The 27,072-nt window shown below is 46.4% G+C and overlaps 1 protein-coding gene across 1 annotated transcript in view; it reads right to left on the reverse strand.

The window, feature by feature from the left end:
- EFCAB6 (EF-hand calcium binding domain 6) overlaps positions 1-27,072 on the reverse strand; it is a 148,405-nt gene that overhangs the window by 15,361 nt on the left and 105,972 nt on the right. Inside the window, exons 22-24 of the mRNA XM_063134330.1 lie at positions 26,388-26,543; positions 22,246-22,444; positions 18,819-19,007 (exon numbers count right to left, since the gene is read on the reverse strand). Coding sequence (XP_062990400.1) covers positions 18,819-19,007; positions 22,246-22,444; positions 26,388-26,543 — 544 coding nt within the window. The remainder of the gene's footprint in view (positions 1-18,818; positions 19,008-22,245; positions 22,445-26,387; positions 26,544-27,072) is intronic.

Below are 27,072 nucleotides of genomic sequence, written 5' to 3' on the forward strand. Positions count from 1 at the left end.
ACTTTTGAGTTATTTTTCCTGGGAATTATACAGATTAAGCATGCAAGGCCCACTGGCCACAATAACCATGGACTATGTAATCCACATGATGGAAGTTACAATAATATCACATCCTAACACTGTTTCCAACAATACTGTCTTGGTGATTCAAATATGCACTGAAGTGCAAACCAAAAACATGGGAGAACTCTCTTTGTGGATGTTCCCTGATGAGCTGAGACTGCGGCCTTAGCTAGACCTAAGGTTTATCTCAGGATCGTTCCGGGGTCATCCCTGTTCATGTAAATGACACACAGGATATCCAGGGAGCAGGAAGGGATGACCCCGGGATAAACCTTAGGTCTAGCTAAGGCCTGGGATTCCTTACCAGTATTTTCTGTTATATACTCGCTTTGAAGTAGATGGCTTCAAAAAGGGTCCATGCAAATCTCCTTTCAGAAGACTCTTCTCCCAGCCAGCCACCCCACCCCTTTCCCTAAGGCCACACCCAGTGATCTCTCTTAATGTGGTAGGCGTGGCAGAGTCTGCAGTGTTGAGCACCCAATGGGACTTATTTTTGGGGGGTAGTCCTGTCTCTTCAAATCGGTCTTCTCTGAAACTGATCTTACCCACTGGCTAGACACTCTGACATTTACCAACCACCCAATTGTCTGGTTCAACTGCCCTGGAACCTTGAAGACTCAATATTCTGCCAGCAAGCTTTAAAGAGCTAGCAGCTTAAAATTAGTTTAGATTAGCCATGATATGCAGATCAAAGATTATGCAATTCAACTAAAATTGGTGGAACAAAGAGCCTATACAGATGACCCAACTGCCCTATGATGGAAGAGCTCACCCTCAGGTAACTTGAACATCTATATCAGATGGGATTTTTTTTTACCACTCATCAATTTGCTGTGGTAAATGGGTGGGAGAATGTGCAGTAAAATGGTGGTTTGTATGGACTTCATACGTTGACCTAAAACAGGGGGAGTGGAGCAGACTTCATGGCACCCTTCCAGGGAACACAGCCCTCTTGTCCCAGTTCCCCCCTTTGTGGCAGTAAGTGCACCATCCACAAGCAATACAAGGGTTTCCTTCCTGCAAGCCTGCCACTTTTATCGGAGGTTTACTGACTCTTTAAAAAATCATGAAATTTACTTATTTTTCAGTAAATGAAGTAATTAATTAGCAGGAGGTTCTGATTCTCACCTGAATGAATGGTATATTAGTATGGCACTGAAAGTGTTGACATTGATATGCAGGACCAGTGGCACTGTGGTTTTGGAGGGTAGATTTAGGGCAGTATAGTTAATACTCCAGTAGAATCATAGAATCATATAATAGCAGAGTTGGAAGGGGCCTACAAGGCCATCGAGTCCAACCCCCTGCTCAATGCAGGAATCCACCCTAAAGCATCCCTGACAGATGGTTGTCCAGCTGCCTCTTGAAGGCCTCTAGTGTGGGAAAGCCCACAAGGGTTTGAACATCGGGGCCTGCTCCTGCTGGACCCTTCCCCCCTCCCACAGGGCAAACTGCCATCTTGGCCCTGTGGGGAAGAAGAAGGACCGAGGGGACAGGAGCAGGCAGAAGTAACATCGGGGCCTGCTCCTGCTGGACTCTTCCCCCCCCCCCAGGGCAAACTGCCATCTTGGCCCTGTGGGGAAGAAGAAGGACCGAGGGGACAGGAGCAGGCAGAAGTAACATCGGGGCCTGCTCCTGCTGGACTCTTCCCCCCCCGCCACAGGGCAAACTGCCATCTTGGCCCTGTGGGGAAGAAGAAGGACCGAGGGGACAGGAGCAGGCAGAAGTAACATCGGGGCCTGCTCCTGCTGGACTCTTCCCCCCCCCCACAGGGCAAACTGCCATCTTGGCCCTGTGGGGAAGAAGAAGGACCGAGGGGACAGGAGCAGGCAGAAGTAACATCGGGGCCTGTTCCTGCTGGACTCTTCCCCCCCCCCCCACAGGGCAAACTGCCATCTTGGCCCTGTGGGGAAGAAGAAGGACCGAGGGGACAGGAGCAGGCAGATGTAACATCAGGGCCTGCTCCTGCTGGACTCTTCCCCCCCCCCCCCGCCACAGGGCAAACTGCCATCTTGGCCCTGTGGGGAAGAAGAAGGACCGAGGGGACAGGAGCAGGCAGAAGTAACATCGGGGCCTGCTCCTGCTGGACTCTTCCCCCCCCGCCACAGGGCAAACTGCCATCTTGGCCCTGTGGGGAAGAAGAAGGACTGAGGGGACAGGAGCAGGCAGAAGTAACATCGGGGCCTGCTCCTGCTGGACTCTTCCCCCCCCGCCACAGGGCAAACTGCCATCTTGGCCCTGTGGGGAAGAAGAAGGACCGAGGGGACAGGAGCAGGCAGAAGTAACATCGGGGCCTGCTCCTGCTGGACTCTTCCCCCCCCCCCACAGGGCAAACTGCCATCTTGGCCCTGTGGGGAAGAAGAAGGACCGAGGGGACAGGAGCAGGCAGAAGTAACATCGGGGCCTGTTCCTGCTGGACTCTTCCCCCCCCCCACAGGGCAAACTGCCATCTTGGCCCTGTGGGGAAGAAGAAGGACCGAGGGGACAGGAGCAGGCAGAAGTAACATCGGGGCCTGCTCCTGCTGGACTCTTCCCCCCCCCCCCGCCACAGGGCAAACTGCCATCTTGGCCCTGTGGGGAAGAAGAAGGACCGAGGGGACAGGAGCAGGCAGAAGTAACATCGGGGCCTGCTCCTGCTGGACTCTCTCTCTCTCTCTCTTTCTCTCTCCTCCCTCCCTCCCTCCTTGACTCCTTTTCCTTGTGTGTCATGTCTTTATTAGATTGTAAGCCTGAGGGCAGGGACTGTCTTTTTTGCTAAGTGTAAGCCGCTCCGAGAGCCTTTTTTGGCTGAGGAGCGGGGTATAAGTATGATAAATAAATAAATAAATAAATAAATAAATTGAATTAGGGGAGGGGGGATATCTAGTCTTTCAGATTACCATTACCAACTACTACCATTTTCCATAGGAAGTTGGAACAATGTTTTAGCAGTGAAATAATTGAAATATTGGTAAAACTAATCAAGTTCATTAAATATTGTTGTATTTTATTTACTAACTTGCTCATTTGTTTGCTTGTGATATTTATATGACGCTAAACATAAAAAACCCCAAGTGCTTTACATAAAAATATTAAAATCACATTTAAAATACAGCGTTAAAACAATTCCAATTATAATAAGAACAATACAATGAGCGGTAAGATGGAGCAGCATGATTAATTTAATTACCAGCCATTTGTAATTAAATTATTCATTTAATTAATTTAATTTAAATTAATTAAAAGCCTGGTTGAACAGGTGCGTTTTCAGGAGGCATTTGAAAGATGCCACAATTTCTGCCCCCCGAGCTGCACTGGGGAGTGATTTCCAGAAGGTGACCACCGCTACTGTATTGCTTGTGACATTGTGTTGAATTTCGGAATGACCCACAAGATTTCCTCTGACAACCTTAAAGGTTGGTTGGCTATATATACGGAAGACAATCTGCTAGGTATTTCCTTTAAATCACCAATGGCACCAAAACACAAATTAAACCAACAAATATTACATGTGCATCAATCAAGCCTGAGGGCAGGGACCGTCTTTTTTGCTAAGTGTAAGCCGCTCTGAGAGCCTTTTTTGGCTAAGGAGCGGGGTATAAGTATGATAAATAAATAAATAAATAAATCACACAGCAGGATGCTATTGGTGGGAAAGCTAATAAAACAGCCACAGTCTTGCATTCCCAACTTGGGTTTGTATGTCTATAAACTAACTTGCAACGTGACTTTCTGGGCTGGTTTATACATAGGTTCCTCATGCAATGGGGATACAAGAGTGCCCCCCCACCTCTTTTTGCAGTACAAGGAGCACACAACCGTATGTGCTCAGGCTTTGGTTAACGCTAAACATTCTACATCTTGTAGGGAAATGTGTGAGCGTGAAGCTCAGCAGTCCAGGGCCTGTCTGAGCATACAGGAGTGCTTGAGTGCTCACAGGGCCCAAAACAGAACAGGAGACTAAGGGATCATCTACCCCAAGCAGGCTATTGCACTATGAAAGCAGTATGAAAGTGGTATATAAAAGGCCGGAGCCACACCACTGCTTTCTAGCGGTATTGAAGAGCACTGACAACTATTGGGGCCCATTGACACATACCACATACCGCTTTCATAACACTTTCATAGCGTTATATCCTGCTTGGGGTAGATGTGTCATGGGCCCCAACAGTTGTCAGTGCACTTCAGTACCACTATAAAGCAGGAGTGTGGCTCCTGCCTTTTACATACCGCTTCCATAGTGGAATATCCTACTTGGTGTAGATGAGCCCCAAGACTATTGGAGAGAAAATGGAGAGATACGTTTATCCATTGGCAGGAGCTTTTGGAAGCACATGTTATGGAGCTGAATTTAGTGTGGGGTGTGTGCTAGCTGCTAAGCCAACCCCTTCCCACAAGTGGATACAACTAAACCTCCATATACAGGTTCGGTTGTATATGCAAACCTATACTTTTAAAATGTGGGCAAATCTTTAATTGAACAGCTAAGAAAACTATATGAAAATCAAAAATGTGTCTCTTATTTCTATCTAAGTCCTGGAGACTAGGACCTTAGCTAGACATACCTTATAGTCTGCGACGGAGGAGGGAAGATCTCGCGTTTTGATTAATACGAGATCCCTCCTCCGTTTAGATGTGAGGCGTGACAACCTCAGGAAGAGAGGTGTCGTGCCCGCCATTTATTTTATTTTTAAAGAAACAGGAGCGTACGAATGGTTGTGCACAAAGGTAGGTCCTTTTTTAAAAAACAAAAAAATTCCCTGCTCCCCCCACCCTCCCCCAGATGGGCGCAGCTCATGGCTCCGCACGAGGAATCGCGCAGAGACGGGTCAAGCCGCAGCAACGGGCCACACGTTCCGCAGTCTCGGGCTCAGCCCAGGACCACAGAAAAACCGGGCCCAAAGGGGAGGGTATGATCCCGGGGCAAGGGAGGGGTCTTCCCTCCCAGATCCCGGGATCCCCTATGCATCATGTGGACGCACAGGGACGATCCCAGATTTCACCCCGGGATTTTGCCCGGGCTAGCCAAAGCCTAAATCACAGCTCAGACAGAACACTGACAAAATCACCCAGAAGCCAATTTGGAAGATTCCAGGGAAATATGCGGTGCTTGAGCAAATGGGCCTCAGGTCACAGCTTGGGAAGCAGGGCCGGTGCTACCATAGAGGCCACTCAGGCAGCCGCCTAGAGCGCCAAGCTAAGAGGGGCGCCGGGCGCAGCACTCACACGTGTTGGCTGTGAGCCGGGCCGGCCTGAGATTTCAGCTGGGCCTGGGTGGGCGAGATGGTGCCCCACACACGCCCAGCCGAAGCTAAGCCAGGGACGCTGGGGTGGGGGTGGGGCAGCTCCACGTTCGGACTTCAGAACGTGCCCAGAAGAGAAAGAGAGAGAATGTATGGGTGAATGGGGTGCATGGGGTTTTGGAGTGAATGCATGTGTTCATGCGTGTGTTTGTTTGGAGTGAGTGATGCTGAGTGTGTGTGTGCGCGAGCGTGTGAGTTGGGGGGATGATTTGGAGGTGATATTCCTATTAAATAATGCATTTTAGACCCATAGACATTCCTTTCCAATTTGTTTGCTATAATTGACATGACGTATTTCTTGCACTTTAAAATAAATTTAGCAGTTTCAAGTTTTGTGCTTCTTATTTTTTCCAGGAAACATATGTTCTTAAAAATCAAAGTTGGCATTTTTTTCGGGGGGTGGGTGGGTGAAAGTAGCTCACCTTGCCTAGGGTGCAAAATAGTCTGGCACCAGCCCTGTTGGGAAGGTTCCTGTGCTCTGGAGTATAAAACACCCTAGAGAGAATGTAAAAAGGGGACCCTGCCTTAACCTTTCACAAAATTTGGGCAGAGAGCGCCCCTGAATTTAGTCAGTCGGAACAAAGTTCAACCCCTGCACGGTTTCCTGGGGCCTTAAAAAGCAGCCTTTGCAGGCTTGGACACACTCCCTCCTAGTGTGTCCAGGACTTGGATGAAAAAATAGGCAACATTTCAAGGTGGGGAAGAAGAAGGACCGAGGGGACAGGAGCAGGCAGAAGTAACATCGGGGCCTGCTCCTGCTGGACTCTCTCTCTCTCTCTCTCTCTCTCTCTTTCTTTCTCTCTCCTCCCTCCCTCCCTCCTTGACTCCTTTTCCTTGTGTGTCATGTCTTTATTAGATTGTAAGCCTGAGGGCAGGGACTGTCTGTTTTGCTAAGTGTAAGCCGCTCCGAGAGCCTTTTTTGGCTGAGGAGCGGGGTATAAGTATAATAAATAAAATAAATAAATAAATAAACATTAAGAGTAACAACAGTAACAAATGCAATTCTGAAATGAAAAAGACGGTTTCAGCACAGCTCAAATTTAGAGCCAGTCCCATCTTGAAGGCTTTGCACTGGTGGCATGAACAAAGCCGAGAAAATATACTACGTTGATTTGACTTTTTCACGCCGGCCTCCACCAACTTAATCCTCATTCAAATAGACGAAGAATTTTCAAACACTTAAAAAGGAAAAAAAATCCTACAGTTTTATTAATAATAGTAAGTGAACCTTAGAATTAAATGCTTTACACTAGAGCAGCCATGCGCCTTGATAAAGAACAACAAAAACGTGTGATCCAGCTGACAATTTGCTCATCTTATTTAGGTGAGAATTATTCAGAAGATCTCATTAGGATACTTCAGCATCTTCAAAAGTCCCCAGTGATGTAGAGGAGAACAGAAAACTTTTCCATTTTCTCAGTTTCAGTGAATTCAACTATTTCTAAGCATAAAATGGATTCTAAACTTACATGGTTCTAGGGTATGCTAATTACTCACCTTTTGCTGTTGAGAGTTGTAGTTTTATTTATGAGGTGCCATTTATTACCCATCTCCTCACAGGCTTCAACTTTACTAGTTCAGTAAATTTTCCATACTTCAATGACCAGAGCTGCATACTTTGCTACATATTTCCACATATACCTCAGCAATTGGACTTTGTTTAATGTATGATAATAAGGTTTTCATAAGGTGCTTGAATGAGCAGCATACTTCATTAATTTGGCAGTATATGTTAAATCTAAAAGTAGCTGAATATTTAGATGAAGTGAACACTTTGATCGTCAGCATTCTTTTGCTAACCGTATTCCAAGGGTAAATGTCAAGATCCAAATTTGGGTGAAGAAGGGAAAGAATTTCCTATAAGGCTATGTACATACAGTACATACAAGAATGAAGTGGCAAGCTAGACGTGAAAGCACATTCATCATTCTTGCGTCACTCATATCTTTATTTGAATCCAGACAAAACAGAGGTGCTTCCTGTCAAGGGCTCTGACCTAGGTTTGGAGGTGTGTCAACCAGTTCTGGATGGGGCTACACTCCCCCTGAAAGACTGTGTTCGAAGTTTGGGGGTGCTTCTGGATCGGTCGCTCCAAATGACAGCCCAGATGGATGCGACGGCCAGGAGTGCCTACTATCAGCTTTGGCTGATACGCCAGCAGCGCCCCTTCCTAGAGACGGAAGACCTAAAGATGGTAGTGCACGCGCTGGTAAAGTCAAGGCTTGACTTCTGCAATGCACTCTACATAGGGCTACCATTGCACCTAGTTCGGAAACTTCAACTAGTTCAAAATATGGCAGCCAGGTTGGTCACCAGTACATCTAGGGGTGAGCATATTACCCCAACATTAAAATCACTCCACTGGCTGCCAATTAGTTTCCGGGTGAAGTTTAAAGTGTTGGTTATTACCTTTACATGGTTTGGGTCCAGGCTACCTGCGGGATCGCCTTCTCCCATGCAGTCCGCCCCGCACACTCAGGTCCTCTGGGGTGAACTTACTTCAGTCAGCTAAAACTAGGCTGACATCAGTTTCCCAGAGGACCTTTTCTTCTGTCACCCCCAGATTGTGGAATGACTTGCCAGAGGAGATTCGTAAAATTAACTCTCTGTGTGATTTTAAGGCAGCTTTAAAGACTAGCCTTTTCTGGCAGGCCTATCCAGATTAATGTTAAATCAAGAATTTTTAAGATGTATTGATTCCTGTTCTAATGTTGTTCCCCGCCTCGATCCAAACGGAGAGGTGGGTAATAAATAAATAAATATATTATTATTATTTATTTATTTTCAACGTTTATATCCTGCCTTTCTAAAACTTTTTTTTTTTACCTAAGTTGGCAAAAAGAAACAAAAATGTGGAGCTTTTCATTGTGCTTGGTGAGATTCAGACTGTTTTCTGCCATTTATGCTCTGGCTGTTGTCCTAGCAAGTTTCACCCACCTCCCACTTCTCAGAAAACTGTGGGGATGGTCTGGCTGTATGGGACAGAAGGTGCTATTGTGTTCATAACCTGGGCAGGCTCTGCATTCCAGAAATTGATCAAGGCATCAACTGGCATATCAGTAGGAAAATTCCCAAGAGACATCAGGAAACTTTCTTGGGCAATAGGCCTCTGAGGGTGGACCATTCTAACAGAACCCCCATTGATAGCCTGCTTCCAGGTTTGGTCTCAGGGGGGACCTTCTTTTTTTTACTGTTTGACAAGAAGCCAGTTTTGCACAGGGCTGATTGGCTGGGCCTTGCAACAGTGAGAGCCACCTCCATTCCCCATGAATTTCACTCCCAAGTAGCAGCCTGCTTGAACTGTGTGGGGAAGGGCATGTGGGGAGGGGCTACAATCAGCTTCCATCCCGCAGCCAGGTACATGTATCAACACAGCAGCAAAGGCAGGGAAAAGCAGTTTGCCATGCCACCAATCCCTCCTACACCTGTTCCCCTTTCTATAGACATCTGTACAGAATCTTATTTAACCATAGGCTCATACTGGTTAAATACGATGGCCGACGAGGCCACATCACGCCAGTCTTTTTCCAGCTTCATTGGCTGCCAGTCCAGGTCCGGGCCCGATTCAAAGTGCTGGTATTAACGTTTAAAGCCCTAAACGGCTTGGAGCCAGGCTATCTGAAGGAACGCCTCCTCCCGTATGTACCTGCCCGGACCCTAAGGTCATCCTCAGGGGTCCTTCTCCGCAAGCCCCTGCCAAAGGAAGTGAGGCAGGTGGCTACCAGGAGGAGGGCCTTCTCTGCTGTGGCACCCCGGCTGTGGAATGAGCTCCCTAAGGAGGTTCGCTTGGCACCTACATTATATGCTTTTAGACACCAGGTGGAAACCTTTTTATTCTCCCAGCATTTTAACAGTCTATAAATAAATGTTAACTTGGTGTTTTAAAGTTGTAATTTTGCATTGCTGCTGTTTTTATCTGGTTGAGCTTTTATATTGTATTTTATACTATGGTTTTATACTGTTGTTTTATACTTTGAATGTTTTTCATTTTTGTGAACCACCCAGAGAGCTCCAGCTATTGGACGGTATAGAAATGTAATAAATAAATAAATAAATAAATAAAAAACTGCACTAAAGAAAATCAGACTCAAAGCTAATCTACACAAACCACACTATTCCTGTGCTGTTGCACTTCAGAATGCAGGTGAGGAATCCGATGACTGAATGCTTTCTCGTATTATTAAAAACAAACTGCATTTCCCTGCAAAGAAACCTAACTTGCCCAGGAGAAGTATTCTAGCGTAGCCTTTCCTTGATGTACTAATTTTCTACATGCATGGATTTCCCCCCGCCCCTCAGAGGGTAGCATTCAAAGATGCAACTCCCTGCAGTCCAAACTGATATATTTCAGTAACAGTTTCTGCAGTTTAAAGAAGTTGCCCTGTACTAAAAGCTCTGCTGGTATACAAAATGTATATTTCACCATTCACACAATCCAAACATATGGGGTTTTCACGAAGGGATGACTGGAAAAATCACTTTGCGATCAAAGGAAAATGGCTGCCTGAATCTATCTACAAAACCTTATACAAAGTTTGGAAAGATCCTCCACATTTAAATACGTATTCCTCATTGATATCAATCATAGTAGAAAAAGGACATTCAGTTTGGATCTGGAAGGTGGTTGGATAGTACCAATCAGATTCTTTTAAAAGAAAATCTCAGAAATTTAGGGCACATTTACAGAACAGATGAAAACTCTGCAGCCCATGTCTACACAACCAATTCCATAATAACTGTAAAGTTTTGTAAATACTTGTTATCTCTCATGGCACTGTCAAATGAGAATTTCCAGAACTCTTTGGAAAGCCAGGGCAGTTAAAAGTGGCATAAAATGAATATAAGTTTCTAGTGCAGACGAATAGCCTTTATAGCAGCCTTCTTGAACCTTTGCTCTCTCCAGATATTTTGGCTTTCAGTTCCAATTAGCCTTAGCCAGCATGGCCAATGGTCAGCATAATGGGAGTCCCAAATATCTGGAGACACCTATGTTGGAGGAAGAGGTTTTACAGAGTTGACTCTGATGCAGCATATAAAAAATTGTGACAGAAAGCTCTAATGTTATTGCCTGAGATAGCATATTTAGCAGATGAAACAACAGTTGATTGCTAAAAGTATAAGAGGCAATAGAAGTCTTTATTTGTTTTGCTTTAACCAGTACAGAAAGTGTTCTTGAGACTCCTGGTCAAATTTAGAAGTGGTATCCAAAGTTGGGAACCTTAGATTTCCCTTAGGTGAAGAATTCGGAAGGGATGTCTGAGTTTTAGCCTGCAAATAGTTAATTTTCATGTAATTAGGAATAAAATTGTGCTCAGACCTGCAATCAAAAAGCACGGTGTTAAAGGAGATGTTATAAGCTGTCTAGGCTTAACAGTATGTACTCCACCTGTTGTAAGCACTTACATCTTATTAATTTAGAAGGTGAACTCTTGGAAAACTATGCTCTTCATATAAATCTAAGTGGACGTGGGCTGGATCACATACGCACATTCGCTACTGCAATATCCATAGGCAAAACTTTTGTATTGCTTCCTATCACCCCAAACGCAGCAGGTTCCAATCGTCAGTACGCACATTCAGCTACCACTCATCAAGTGATGTAACAAGCATGTGTGAATCAAGCCAAGGTATTTTGAATAACAGCCCACATTGGAAAGACTTTTGTCTGGATCCAGTAAGGGAGGTGCAATGGATAGATTATATTGCTGGATCCAGAACTGAATACACAGACGGGATGCAGTTCAGGCATCCAGCAAAACCTTATAGATGCATTCACACACCTCCCATCCACTCTCTCATTTCTGAATACACATTCTTACATGCAACATTTTCCGCATTGGGGACAATGTGAATGATATTCCTTCAATTGTCTGTCACCTTCGGCAAGGTGTCATCGCTGTATGCTAATATGCCTGTTGTAAAGGGGCTGTGCTGTAATACTCTCATTTTTCTACAGCAGTAGCACATTAGGTTTAATTGTGAGAGGTCGCAGTACACTGGTCACCAGAAGTTATCCTACGATACTATATGTTTAGACCCAAGTTGAACTGGTGCTGCAAATCCTAAACTGGCTGTAAGCTATTAAAAACAAGAAAGAATGTAGTGCTCTTTCCCCCCTAATAGTTTCTGAACACCGGTTACATTTTCCTGGTTATTTCTGCAACCCGAAATGCCAGAAGACAAACAACTGCTAGTGCAGCCTGGCATTCACCTGGTAGCCATGGCGACCGGGAATTTCATGCAGGCAAGTGATCAGGTTGGTTGAGGAGGAAAGGATGACTCCAAGCTTCCTCTCCTGGCCTGCCAAGTTTCTGTGCTAGTCTTCTTCCATGACTAGCTTGGGAATGTAGCAAGCTGGTGGAGACGGGAATCTGCCAGTCAAGTTAGTAGAAGGATTTTTATTTTTAACTATCCTGCTAAGAGGCACTAGTGGTACCCTGCATTTCTATGCCGTCTGTGGAGGAGGGAACTTCCCCTCTGCCACAGCTACCATGGAAATGCAAACTACTAGCCTCTTCGTTTCCTAGTAAATTGTTTTGCACTACCGCTGCTACTACTGCTACTGCAACTCACTACTAACTTTTGTGGATTTATTTACAAGGCAATGCCAATATAGTGAAGCTAAGGCTGAAAACACATGAAGACTTCCTTGGCAATAAGTCCCACTAGACTCAGGGCCTTGCTAGACCTACCTCAGAATCCGTGTGGGAGGAGCAGCCAGCCCGCGCTAGAAGTAGCGCGGGCTGTCGCTCCTTTCTACATGTCAGATGCGACAGGGAAAGGAAAGCCCCGTCGCGTCCTCCATTTAAAAAATAAAGTTAAAGGGGCCATGTGCGCAGCAGCGCACCAACGAAAAGGTAAGTTGGTTTTTTTAAAAAATAAAGGGTTCCCCACTCCCCCTGCCCCTGATTTCCCCCCCACAATATCTGATGCCCCCCTGTTTGCCCCCCACTCGCCCGTCCGTCCGTCTGCTCGCCACCCCCGCTTGCCATGTTCGATGCCCCCTCCACCACCACCCCTGGCTCTGCTCCCCCCATCTCTCCTGCTGGGTCCACTCTTCCTCCCCTGGCCCCCATCTCTCCCCTCCCGATTCCCTCGCCCCCGGCCCGATGGGCACAGTGCTCCTACGGAGTGCTGTACCCAGTGCGCGGCTTCTCCCGGCTACTCGCGAGTAAGCGAGCAGCCGGGAAAAGCCAGGGAACCAGCTAGACTTTCCGCATCCACAAGTGGATCCGGTTATCCCGGGTCAAAGGAGGGTTTAGCCCAGCCTGACCCCGGGATCCCCTGTGCGTCATCTGCATGCACAGCAGGGAGCCCGGGCCTCGTACCGGGCTAAACCCTCGTCTAGGAAGGCCCTCAGTGGGATATACTACAGAGAAAACAGAGAGAGGTTCCCAAGACAGGTCCATCATTAATACTAATCAAGGGAAAGCACCTTTCCCACAAGAAAAGTCTAAAATGTTTGAAGTTTTTTAGTTTAGGAAAAAAGAGGACTAATCAGGGTCAAATATACATGGTTTATAAAATGTATTATGAACATTTAATACATGGAGAGGGAGAGAGGGACATTTTTATCCCTCTCTCATAATTCTAGAAAGTAGATTCGCAGAAAGAAGCTGATGTTGACAGGATGGCCAAAACTCAGTAGCACAACATCTAGTCATGGCGGCTAGCTTAGAATCAATATACAGTGATGGCGGCTAGCTTAGGATCAAACTAATCCTGGTAACATAGGGTAGTATCCAATATTAGTCCTATGTACAGCAGAACCATTGAAATGAATAGGACAACTTAGCTCTGACTAACTTAAGTCTCATTCATTTCAATGGCTCTCCTCTATGTAGGACTAATATTGGATACTACCCATATAGTTAAAGCAGATGTGTGATGCAATGTCACTGCACTGAGGGTGCTTCCAGACAGAGGGATCCCAGCACTAAGGGTCAGAAGGCATTATGCAGCTATTCCATCTTTTCTTATTATCTACAGGTTCCCAATTGGTGGTCCGTGGACCCCACCCAGGGGGTCCGTGGCACCATTCACATATTCACCATTCATTTCTGGAGTCCACTGACGACGAAGTCCTATCAGAAGAAAAATATAACATGCACCTGCGTGATTTAGCGACTAGCTTCAGAGATTACTTCCCTGCACCTAATCCTGAAAACTCATGGAGAAGGAATCCTTTTGAATGTGGTGATGTACAAACTAACAACTCTATCTGCGGAAGAGCAAGATGCACTTGTTGACGTGACTTCTGATGGTTCATTGAAATCATTTTTCAAAGAATATAGACTGGACCAATTCTGGGCGAAGGTTTTTCCTGATTATAAGATGTTAGGTGAAAAAGCTTTGAAACATCTAGTTCCCTTTTGTTCCACATATCTTTGTGAACAAACATTTTTGACATTTTGTTATATGAAGAACAAGCATAGAAATCGGCTCGATGTTGATCCAGATTTGAGATTAAAAGTAGGAAATATTGAACCGGATGTGGAAGGGATTGTTCGGGACAAAAAGAGGCATGATTTCTTTCATCACATTTAGGCTTAGTAGCTGCTAGACATGTCATAATTTGTTCAATTGTAAACTAGACGTTAGTAAAATTAAATTTGTCTTTATATTCCTAACTAAATCATTGTCATTTTTCTGTGGTAATATCACAAATATCACAAATGTTATGGTCTGTTTTTTAGTATACCTAAAATCCTTTGCTTATTAGGGGCTACCCCTTATTTTCTCCAAAAAAATTGCTTCGCACAGGTAACTACCATAGAGATAACAAATTTTTCAAAAGTAGGGGGTCCATGGCTTGGCATTTGAAAAGCAAGGGGTCGCAGTACTTAGCTAATTGGGAACCACTGATCTACAGTAAGCGCCTTGCTAGACCTGTGTGATAATCCAGAGGAGAGGAGGGGAGATCTCGCGTTAGGAATAATGTGAGATCTCACCCTTATTCAGATGGGAGCCGCGACGAGCTCTGGAGGAGAGCCGTCACGGCCGCCATTTTTTTTTAAAGCAGCAGGAGCCACAAAAGGTAAGTAGGGTTTTTTTGGTTTTTAATTCTCCACTTTTGTTTTTTTTAATTCTCCGTTCGCCGCTTTTCCCAGCTATTCGGGAGTAAATCTGGTAGCCGGGAAAAGCGGTGGACCTGGCTACACCCCCGCGGTCCCGGCCTCAGCCTGACCTGAGGCTGGGACCACGGGAAGAACCGCGCTACTAGCGGTTCCCGTTAGCGCGGTGCCAGGGCGGCGTGACCCCTGCGTGAGGCCGGGATCCCCTGTGCATCGTTTGGATGCACAGGGACGAGCACGATCCTCGCACTGGGCTAATGCCTGGTCTAGCAAGGCCTTAAGAGAAAAGACTGAAGAAGTGGTGGAAGAACGCAAGAAAGATACAACCCAAAGACAACACGTGGACGGACACGCTCAGCCCCTGTAAAATTTCATGAATGAGGCAGAGCGATGGTGCCATAGAAACCTTGTCTGGAAGCACCCTGAGTATTTCTCTGAGCCTGCAAGTAGCAGCCAATGAAGGTGAGAGAAATCTGATATTGTGCCATGCATATGTTTTAGTACAAGATTACCAGGAGATGCTGATCAGTGGTGGCAACACATTCATAATAATATGTAACTTTGGACTTGGAGGGCCTTAAGGAAGGACTAGATACATTTGTGAAGCACAGCCCTATAGCAGCTATGAACAATGACAGATAAATGAAACAGCCATGTGCATGGGCAGATAACCTCTGGGTACCAGATGCTAGAGTGTGACTAGCATGATAAACCCAGATAGGGAATACTGTGCTAGGCATAGTAAAAAGACACAAAAACTGCTCTAAAAAGGGATAAAGAGAGCATTATGCAAAGTATATCTAGGGAGAAAAGAGAAGGAAACATGAAAGTATTTTCAGGGGTATAGAAGTGGATGGATTTATATTAAGCACTAAAAGCTCAAAATTGATGAAACTAACGGCATCTTAATATTAAATTGCAGTGTCTTGGAATAGTAGCTGCCTACTGCGTTTCTCTTAAATACAAGGTATATTTTCTTGAGACTCAGGCTTTTATTGGATGATTTAGGGCTAACGTGGATAAGACAACAGAGACAACTGTCTCCAGGAAAGGAAGTTTCACAAAAGTTGGCTGTTTTTTCCTTCTTCCAGGCTTAAATAAATGTATATTTGGACAAGACAGGGGGCAGTAAAAAAAACATGAATATGGCCTTATTTGCACAGTTAATTGACTGCAGTTCCCAACTGCATCATCCTAGAATGCAAAACAGAGCAGGCAACTGGGGTGTTGTTATCATGCGAGCTCTAGCTTTAAGGTGAGGAATGGCGTACTCTACAGAGAATCTTGTCGTAATCACATGAAAATGCTCATTTGGGCTTGCAAAGAATGTGTGACGTATTTTGTTTGCCTCTCAAAAAGCATTCTGATCTGTGAAGGGATCAGGTGATCAAACAGCAAAGCGACTGGGAAAGACAGAGGGCCTTGCTAGACCAGGGGTTAGCGTGGTGCGAGGCCCGTGCTCGCCCTTGTGCATCCAAATGACGCACAGGGGATCCCGGCCTCAGCCAGGGCTTGAGCCGCCCTGGAACTGCGCTAACCAGAACCACTTGTAGCGCGGTTCTTCCTGCGGTCCCGGCCTCAGGTCGGGCTAAGGCCGGGACCATGCGTGTTTGGACTGGTCTGCCACTTTTCCTGGCTACCGCACTTAGGCGTGAGTAGCCAGGAAAAGCAGCGGATGGGCTGCAGCGCTCCCGCCGCCACCGAGTCCCCATCCTCCGTTTCCCGCCCTCCCATGTCCCCGACCTGTGTTGGCCTCTGCCGCCAAGTCCCTGGCCTGTGATGCCCGGAGTTGCCATATCTCCCGGCTGGGCATCACAGGCCAGGGACTCGGCAGCGGAGGCCATCACAGGCCGGGGACTCGGCAGCGGAGGCCATCACAGGCCGGGGACATGGGGGGAGGCGGGAAACGGAGGATGGGGACTCGGTGGCGGCGGGAGCGCTGCAGCCCGTCCGCTGCTTTTCCTTAACCCCATGGGGGGGAATCAGACATCGCGGGTGGGAGGTGGGCAGGAGACGGAGAACGGGGCTGGGGGACATCAGGTGGGGGATCGGACATCGCAGGTGGGGGCGGGTGGGAGAAGGAGAACGGGGCTGGGGGACATTGGGGGGAATCAGACATCGCGGGTGGGGGCGGGCGGGAGAAGGAGAATGGGGCTGGGGGACATTGGGGGGGAATCAGACATCGCGGGTGGGAGGTGGGCAGGAGAAGGAGAACGGGGCTGGGGGACATCAGGTGGGGGATCAGACATCGCAGGTGGGGGCGGGTGGGAGAAGGAGAACGGGGCTGGGGGACATTGGGGGGAATCAGACATCATGGGTGGGGGGCAGGTGGGAGAAGGAGAACGGGGCTGGGGGACATTGGGGGGAATCAGACATCGTGGGTGGGGGGCGGGCGGTAGAAGGAGAACGGGGCTGGGGGACATTGGGGGGAATCAGACATCGTGGGTGGGGGGCGGGTGGGAGAAGGAGAACGGGGCTGGGGGACATTGGGGGGAATCAGACATCGTGGGTGGGGGGCGGGCGGTAGAAGGAGAACGGGGCTGGGGGACATTGGGGGGAATCAGACATCGTGGGTGGGGGGCGGGTGGGAGAAGGAGAATGGGGCTGGGGGACATTGGGGGGGAATCAGACATCGTGGGGGGCAGGTGGGAGAAGGAGAACGGGGTTGGGGGACATTGGGGGGGAATCAGACATCGTGGGTGGGGGGCAGGCGGGAGAAGGAGAATGGGGCTGGGGGACATTGGGGGGAATCAGACATCGTGGGGGGCGGGTGGGAGAAGGAGAACGGGGCTGGGGGACATTGGGGGGAATCAGACATCGCGGGTGGGAGGTGGGCAGGAGAAGGAGAACGGGGCTGGGGGACATCAGGTGGGGGATCAGACATCGTGGGTGGGGGGCAGGCGGGGGAAGGAGAATGGGGCTGGGGGACATTGGGGGGAATCAGACATCGTGGGGGGCGGGTGGGAGAAGGAGAACGGGGCTGGGGGACATTGGGGGGAATCAGACATCATGGGTGGGGGGCGGGTGGGAGAAGGAGAACGGGGCTGGGGGACATTGGGGGGAATCAGACATCGTGGGTGGGGGGCGGGCGGTAGAAGGAGAACGGGGCTGGGGGACATTGGGGGGAATCAGACATCGTGGGTGGGAGGCGGGTGGGAGAAGGAGAATGGGGCTGGGGGACATTGGGGGGGAATCAGACATCGTGGGGGGCAGGTGGGAGAAGGAGAACGGGGTTGGGGGACATTGGGGGGGAATCAGACATCGTGGGTGGGGGGCAGGCGGGGGAAGGAGAATGGGGCTGGGGGACATTGGGGGGAATCAGACATCGTGGGGGCGGGTGGGAGAAGGAGAACGGGGTTGGGGGACATTGGGGGGAATCAGACATCGTGGGTGGGGGCGGGTGGGAGAAGGAGAATGGGGCTGGGGGACATTGGGGGGGAATCAGACATCGTGGGTGGGGGCGGGTGGGAGAAGGAGAACGGGGTCGGGGGGGAGAGAAGGAGACTTAAAAAAAACTACTTACCTTTCCTGGCTCCTGCTGCCTCTTTAAAAATAAAAAAATGGCGGCAACAACAGCTCTCCTCCAGAGCTTGTTGCCGCTCCCGTCTGAATAAGGGTGAGATCTCGCGTTATTCCTAATGCGAGATCTCCCCTCCTCTCCTCCGGATTATCAGGTAGGTCTAGCAAGGCCCAGAGATGGAAAACGGGCGGTTTGAAGAGTTCAACTTGACTTCCAAAGGCTTCCTATCCACCCCCCTACGTAACTCTGAGTCCAAGCCCTCTTACTATGCAGCTTAGCAACTTTCTCCCATGCGATTTAAGACACAACCCCAGGACTGTCAACCCCTCTGTAAATACTATCTTAGGCCACAGCTAGAGCTAAGGTTTATCCTGGGATCATCCAGGGATCAACCCTGCCTGAGCACTAGATCCCCTGTGTGTCACCTAGATGAACAGGTTTCACCCCTGGATGATCCAGGGATAAACCTGAGGTCTAGCTATGGCCTTATTCTCCATTTTGTATGTCAGTAGATCCCTCTTGTTTCCTTATGCCTGGAAGTTAGTAGCTGAACTGTATGAGAAGGGCTGTGCTGATGCTTCTGATGCTATTCACAGTAGTGAGGGTGGGTTTAAAGAGCCCTGTGCTGAGGAGAGCCAATGTGGTGAGGTGGAACTAGCCTAACCTATTTCGCAGCAAATACAAACAAAAACAAAATTGTCATCAACTTGGCTCTTGTGTGGGGTCAATGGACCAACGTTGCTTGGCTTTCTAGCTTTTCCAACTCAAACTCTGCCCCCGTTAAAAACACAAACAAACAAGCAAACCTGTTTCAGATTGTAGGATAGGAGAAGCCCCCTACCTCAATTCCATTTGAGGGAGTCTTATTGCCATTCTTACCTCTGAGAAGAAGTTGAATTTTTGCAGAAAATATTTCCAGTCTATGGAGTGCTCGCCACGAAGTCGCTGCAGTTTGAGGAGATGGTTGAACTGCTTTTCTGAGAGTGTAAAACAGAAGAGGTGAAGCACCTGTCGGAAATCCAGGGTTGAAATTGCCCCCGTACGCTCCTTGTCAAATGCAGAAAAGGCCTGCAAATAGTGGGGGGAAAGAAATCTATCTCTAAATAGCTGGTATTTGAGAATGTGATTTCTCTCTAGCAAGGTTATTACTGAACGACAGAGATAAACGTATAGGCAATGCAATTCCTTTGCTGCCTCAAATATTCTACATATGAAATGGTGGCAAGAATTTCCCAGTGAATTCTTGTTCAAGCATTTTGTTAGCTGAACTGTTCCAAGAGCTGCTTCTCCTCTAGCAGGAGTGTCAGGTGGGAAGGCTGTTTACAATAGGCCTCCATAGCAACCAAAGGCAACCAGAGAGCCCTGGGCGGTTAACAATGGTTTGAGAGCCTAGCCAGGATGAGAGAAGATATCAGAAGCTGATTTCTATCAAGCAGTGGAACCGACCCTTTCTAAACAATATGGAATGGCAAATCAAGGTTGACAAGAAACTGCAGCCAATCCTGGATCTCTGATAAATATTTGCAAGCATGTGTTAGGCCGTAGCTAGACCTAAGGTTTATCCCAGGATTGTCCTGGGGTCAAACCTGTTCATCTAAGTGCCACACAGGGCATTCAGCACTCAGGCAGGGGCGAACCCTGGATGATCCCAGGATAAACCTTAGGTCTAGCTACAGCCTTAGTCTCATTCGCATCTCTGTCTCTGTCTGTCTGTCTGTCTCTCTCTCACACACACACTTGCAAACAAAAATATGTAGGTTAGGGAAAGTAGCACATATTAGGGAAAGTTGTATGTAAATTTTATTGAAAACAACAAACACGGACTGATGGAAGAAATTGACCAGAAAGGATTTATGATTGAATACTTGCAAAATTGACACAGGCTGATTCATCCCAGACTGTACACTTGATCCTTCAAAGGTAATGCCGTGCAACCCTATCCAATACAAGATGGATACTACCTCATCTGCCAATAGTACCACTGTTTTGTCTGGACTGAGCTTCGGTATTTTGGGGCCTTATCTAGTCCAGTACCACTCCTAGGGTGCAAGGCGAGTGAGCATCCAAAATGTACACAAGAAGGGAGGGAAGGTCTCAGGATGCTATAGAAAAGATTATTATGCAATAGCATCCTGAGACTTCTCTCCCTTTTTGTACGCAGTACCACTCTCAGACACCGATTTAGCATCTCCGCTAGCTCACCTGAGTCAAATGTAAAAGGGAAATGCAATTGGGTATCGCCCACAACCAAATTCTTAGATGACCTCACTTAGTGGTTTCATATAGAATTTTAAAAAGTTGGGGGGCAAGATGGAAACCTCTTTTGTTCCATTTCTTTGAAAACAGACACATTTCATTTTCTCTCCGCAGTGACAGCTGAAGACCAATTTAAGAATCACTGCTTTAGGGAAGCAAAAGTTTGTGTGGGGTGGGTGGGAGGAATCTATGGCTCCACTGGTCTTCTGAGAGCTTACCATGACAAGGCACAGAACTTCCTTTATTGTACTGATTGAGAGGAACGGTTCTGACCCATCAGCTTGCTTCTTTTGTCTCAACGCAAACATCAGTAGATGTACGAAGCATGCTCTTTCTCTGACAGCTGTTTGTGCTGCCCTTGGAAGTCCTACACAACCTGGGAATCCATTGCGTTGGATCTGCCTTCATCAGTGGATCTACATACAAGTCAGTTTCTGGGTTCCATCACACTCTTGACTCAATCATGACAAAGAAACAGAACCCTGAAGAAGACTAACGCATGACGCATAAGGGATCCCGGGATCAGGGAGGGATGATTCCTCCCTTGCTCTGGGATCTCACCCTCCCTTTTGGGCCTGCTTTTTCCACTGTCCTGGGCTGAGCCCGAGACAGCAGAATGTGTGGCCCGTTGCCACGGTTTGACCTGGTTCCACGCAATTCCTCGCCGGGAACTGCACACCATCGGGGGTAGGGTGGGGGGAGTGCGAAAAGTAATTAAAATTTAAAAAACCCTTACTTTTAGCACATGAGCATTCGTGCGCTCCTTCCTCTTTAAAAAAAATGGCGGGCACGACGCCTGTCCTCCTGAGGTCGTCACGCCTGACGTGTAAATGGAGGAGGGATCTCGCGTTAATCACAACGTGAGATCTTCCCTCCTCCGTCATGGACTATGAGGTAGGTCTGGCTAAGGCCTAAGAAGATGAAAATATTGGCCTTAGCAGATAGGGCCATTTCTTAAAGGCTCTGCAGTCAGAGACAGAAATGAGTGGGAAAAAGAGTTCTACCCCAGACATTGGAAAACCCAATGGTGTCTATAAGTGCACTTTCATTCTCTTCTGTAAGAAAAACTACAGGGTTTCTCTTTGGGGCACTGTTTGAAGCGTACCTGGTCACCACCACTCTGAAACTGGGTGTCTTAGCTTCCACTAGGAGCAACCCCATTGCAGGGTACAACAATCTCTTTGTCCTTCCCTATTCTATTTCAAGCCAGGGCTCCACAGAGGTATTTGTGGGACTTGAAAAGAGGACGGGGTTGATCAAGAACAGGGGATCAAGACCCTGGTCAGCTCCTCGCAGACTGCCACCTCCCAGTGCTAACCATCAAGAAAGAGTGGTAAGAAAAAAAACATGGAACAAACCCTGGGAAAACACCAAAGGGTTACAAATGGAAGAAGAAATAATTGTCTAGATCCCATGTAATATTCTGTAAATGAGCAGGGCAATTGCACAATAAAATCCCAATCTGGAAGTACCCCAATTATCAGAGACATGGAGACAAGCCAGGGATGTTGTTCCCGCAATTGTCTGGAAGCAACTGTGGTTTCCATAATTGTCTCCAGCTCTGCTTCCCTTCCCCTGGAAAGCTAATGCAACTTAAAGGGGCCATGCCCTATTCTCCAGGCATTGGCTTCAGTGTGATTAGGGCAGGATCTACACTACTGCTTATAACGGTTTATAATGGTTATGGCAACTGTTCAGGCCCAGGACACATGACATATACAGTTTTCATACTGTTTTAAAAGTGTTATATCCTGCTTGGTGTAGATCAGCCCTAGGTAGCACTGAGAGGCTCTTTCCACATTGTGGAGGGTTTTGAGAAGGAGTCATCCTCAGAGACAGAAGAGGGCAGGGCTGCTTTCTCAGGCAAAGCAGATCACAGCAATGCAGGCTCCTGGAGCTACCCTCTTGTTGGAATTCCTGGTGCATGACTCTTACAGTCTTTCCCATTGCCTATGCCCTCAGGGTCCAATGGAGGGCCATGAAATTACCCTCCCTCTCGTCATATTGACAGGCATTTGCTCTTAAATTATGACGATGGCATGATACCTACCTTGTATAACAAATCCGACGAAGCGGTAACTATCTGTTTTATTTTTGCCATGGCTTCCTCTATGCTGAGTTGCACAAAGCTAATGGGAGGTACGGGTGGCATTGTACTCCTTTTCCATCGTTTGAAGGCTCCACCATCATCAATAGCTCTTAGAAAATCAAAATATGAAATCTTGTTGTCCTGTGTGCTAATTCCTAAGCTAAGGAAAAAAGAAAAAGACTGAAGATGTATTTCTCATTTCCAAAGTCTTGCTGCTAAAGCTGCCACTACTAATCAATCCATTATAGGTCTTTGTATAGTCCTAGGATTGCTACACGGCTAGTTTAAAATTGATGAGAGTATTCTTGTGCCAGCCAGCTGAGGGTTCTCTTTTTTGTTTTTGTTTTTAAAGCTTTAGCTCAGCTACAAGAGGCAAGAAGCAATTTTCCATTTGGATATATTTAAACTGATTATTCAGTTATTTGGATTTCTATCTTGCATGTCCTGAAAGATGTTGTTGGAAAATAATCCCCAAACCCATTGAGTTTAAAACGAAAACCACTAGAATATACCAGCAAAAATTAAAGGATCCAGGAAAGAACGAGGTAGAGTTATCCCTCCTTCTCCTGCCCTTCAGTATATATGCTGCTTAGCCACAGCCACTAAAAGTTGGGCACAAAAGGAAGCTCTTTCAGGAGCGTGTTCAGAGGAGGGCAACGAGGGGGATCAGGGGTCTGGAAACAAAGCCCTGTGAAGAGAGACTGAAAGAACTGGGCATGTTTAGCCTGGGAACATGGGTGTTGCACCATGTCCTGCTTGTTCACCGCTGGCCAATGGCTGGTTGGCCACTGTGTGAACAGAGTGCTGGACTACATGGCCCCTTGTTCTGATCCAGCAGAACACTAATTATGTTCTTATGTTCTTACTCACTTGCTTACTTCAGCAGGTAAAACATCAGCACCGGCAACAAGGAGCGACCTGCCACTAATGATCCTCTGCCCATGTGTGGTGGAGAGTGAAGAGATGTTACCACCAGAAATAATGGCTCAGTGCCAAGGAAGACTCTTGAGAGGGGACCCTCATTGCCGTAAGGGGGAGGGGAGCAGGCAACAGGTGCTTCACAACGGCATGTCTATGCAACCTTCAGGGATGCTAATCCCATAGTGGTTACCTGAGGATGCCAAACCCTGCTAGCTCTGGACCCTTGTCACAGAAGCCAAGAAGTGCATTTTTACATTCTTACTTTAGGACTTTAGGATCTTTAAGCCCAGAAATGTTGGTGCCTGAGCCCTGAGCTGGAAAACCCAAATGGTGCTGTGGCGTTACACCCCACAAGTCAGTTCCCTAATGTATGTCTAAGATTTGTAAGTCTATTGTGTTTAGAATGTTGACCTGAGTGGGTGGAGACTGAATATCTTAGGAGGGGGGAGGAGGATATATAAGGGAATGACTCAGGTGATAAGGGGGTGTGTGTTTTTAAAGTACTTTGATTTGAATGAGAGGATCAGGGTAAAGAGGGTTGTCTTTTGAGTGTAGTGTACAGATAGTCAGTGGGTGTAGATTAAACAATCCTGATAATAAAGAAAGTTCAAGAGTGAAGGTGTGAGAGAAAGGAATGTGTGTATGAGAAGAGAGAAAGGATTGGATGAGAGGTTTTAACAACTTTCTGAAAAGTTTTATTATGAAACAGTTTGTGAACATTGAAATAAATTTTTATTCAGTTTGTTTTACTACCACAAAAATCCCACGTCTCCTTGGCATTTATCATCTGCAGTTATATACATATAACCCCCGTTCTGACATTAATTCACCATCAGCACATATAATTCACAGCACCTTATTTCATTCCTGAAATCATTCCTGTTTAACCCCTTTCTCCACATAGTTTGTAGAAAGGTGGCGTTTGTCCCTCACCTCAGGCTCATCAAGTGGTGGCGCTTAGCTTGAGCAGGGAGTGTCCACGGTCAGGCCCGTTGTGAAGAGCCTGTGTCGTGGCACATAAAGGCCTTACTTTATGGAGGCCTTACTCTGCCTAATGGTAGGGTTGACCCTGCTTTCGTCCTCATACACAGTTCTCACAGGATATTGTTCAAAGTGGAAGCGACTCTTAAATTTCAGCCAAGCCCAATAGCGCAGATCTGAAGCAGCAAGTCCTATTTCTGGCATTAAACGATTACACTGAAGTACCTCTTGTGGTCTGTTTTCCCTGTAAATCACTCAGTGATGACTCTTTCCAAAATGACCCATTGCCAGAATATGTACTGGCGACAATAACTAATTAAGTGGGTAAGAAGCTGTTTTAACAAAAAAAGGAGCCTTGATAGGGGCTGGAAAAAGAAACATAATGCACGGACCCAAATATCTGCTACTAACCCCCCTCTCTCCCCACCCCACCCCCCAAAAGCCCATTCAAGAGCTTTGCTTTTGCATCTTGCAGCTGCAGAGAACTCCAATCCATGCATTAGCCTGTGTCAAGCTGGCTCAGATGTTAGAGACTCAGTGGAAAAAGAAATAATCAACGCACTTCAGCAGAGGAATAAATTGCCAAGTTGATATTAAAATTTTAGTAATAAAACCAAATGCATATGCTAATCTACTCTATTATTTAAGGCGGGGGGGGGGGGGGAGGCTCTTTCCGATCTGGAAAGGACTAGTCTGCAGAAAATTACAATGAATGGAAGTGTTTATCATCAAAAAGTCTTTGAGGAAAGAAGCATGCAGCAAAAATTCTTATTAGAGGCTTAATTCAAGGGAGCTTAATCACTCAATTTATAGGTGGAGTGAAAAGATTTTGTTTAGGTTTCTCTTCTCCCTCTACTTTTTCCTAAAGAAAAGGGTGGGGGAGTCTTCTTTGGAGTGTAATGCTACTGAATCCTACTGTCTAATCAATGGCATTTTAAGATTTCTTTTGCATAGAAAGGTAGGGTTTTTTTACCTTTAACTGGTCCCTTGTGTTTTCTGCTCCGATTAGTTATTGCCTACTCCTTGGGCTTACACAAAAAACCCTGATGTTATCTCGCTATACAAAATTCATATATTTGCACAGTAGTTTAAGTATACATTATTATTACTGTGCGGTCTCAGAAAATGAAAAATAAAATGAGCCATATTTCTTAATGGACCAACCACAGTTAGCAAAAGCATTATGTTTAAAATTGATACAGAGTAATGATATTGTTGGCCTGTCTCCTTCTTCTCAGCTTTTGCAAGGGAGATATATGTATCAGCCATAAAATTAAATCAAATAGATATCTTACTAATTTCTTGAACTGTTTAATTTAAAGAAATTAGTAAAATAGGTTTTGCTGCTAGGTTTTATTCTGGTTGTAATTCTATATTGTGGGTTTTAAGCTTCCATCTTTTATATTATGCTGTACCTTGTGGTTTTATGTTTCAGGTTTTGGGTGGTATAGAAACGAAATATATAAATAAAAATGAAATAAATACAGTTGTTAAAGGCATACCAAATGAACAGCACAAGTCAGGATTTGCAGAAATTACAGGTATGCCACTTGTGTGTATGTGTGGGGTGCGAGGTCTTTGGGGCTATCGATGCTTTGAAAACTAAAACTATCTTAAATTGAAATACATTGGTGGAATCTGCTATGTAATAGGGTGACCATATGAAAAGGAGGACAGGGTTCCTGTATTTAACAGTTGCATAGAAAAGGGAATTTCAGCAGGTGTCATTTGTAGGCATGTCACACCTGGTGAAATTTCCTCTTCATCACAACAGTTAAAGCTGCAGGAGCTATATTGCAGCTATACTGTGACCAGATTTAAAAGAGGGCAGGGCACCTGCAGCTTTAACTGTTGTGATGAAGAGGGAATTTCACCAGGTTCTCCATATATACAAATGACACCTGCTGAAATTCCCTTTTCTATGCAACTGTTAAAGATACAGGAGCCCTGTACTCCTTTTCATATGGTCACACTATGTAACAGTTTTGAGGAAAGAGAAGTTCAGATCCTACTCATCCAAAATGACCAAGTGAATAAGCTGATCATTCAGTGAAAAGCAAACCGAAATGCATTTAAATCAATTTATCATATGTTATGATAAGGATGTTAAAGATCAGACTGCTAGAACATTGACTGCAGATACACTTAGTAAATGTTCTAAACTCGGAAATATGCATTAAAGGTGTGACAGTCATAATAACCTGTACAGAAGTTCAGTAAACTGTTCATAGCCAAGGCAACAGTGCAAGTCTTCCAACATCTTACGTAGGCTGACCACCGATATGTAGCCTTCTTTGTTTTTATCCTGTTGCAAAAAGGCCTTGTGGAAGTCTTGGGAGCATTCATGGTACTTCTCTCTAAAAGAAAGTCAATTTCCAGTTTAACTTTCTTGTTACAGAAAGATTCTGATTTCTTGGCTGGTAAAATCCCTATAAGGCCTGTACAACAGGCGACCCACCAAGGGCAACGCAGCCTACCAGCCACGTATTTTGGCTCACCGGGAGATCAAGAAACCTCCTGTTTTTGCCGACTGCTTCAGACTACAGAAGCTGCGGGGTTTCAATCAGCTAACTGTCACAATATATGGCTGAATGGGCCGCAAGCAGCTTGGTGGGTCACAAGTTGTGAAGCCGTGATTTATTAACAGAGTGGGGCAAGTATGGGCAGAAGTGATGGACATTCTGCCTCCACCATATTCAGCTTGAGATGTCAAAACACAGAGCCCTCACCATGGACCGTGTTGCGCTGTGCGAATAGCCCCAATGTGTGTGAAACACTACAAACACTTAAGATGTGCTATATACATGTTACACATGTTACAGCATCATCGGTATTACTTGGTTCTTGATCCTTGACAGCAACTTTAGATTCTGAGTACCGTATAAA

This window comes from Elgaria multicarinata, chromosome 9 (assembly GCF_023053635.1).
Source record: "Elgaria multicarinata webbii isolate HBS135686 ecotype San Diego chromosome 9, rElgMul1.1.pri, whole genome shotgun sequence".
Classification (NCBI taxonomy): Eukaryota; Metazoa; Chordata; class Lepidosauria; order Squamata; family Anguidae; genus Elgaria; species Elgaria multicarinata.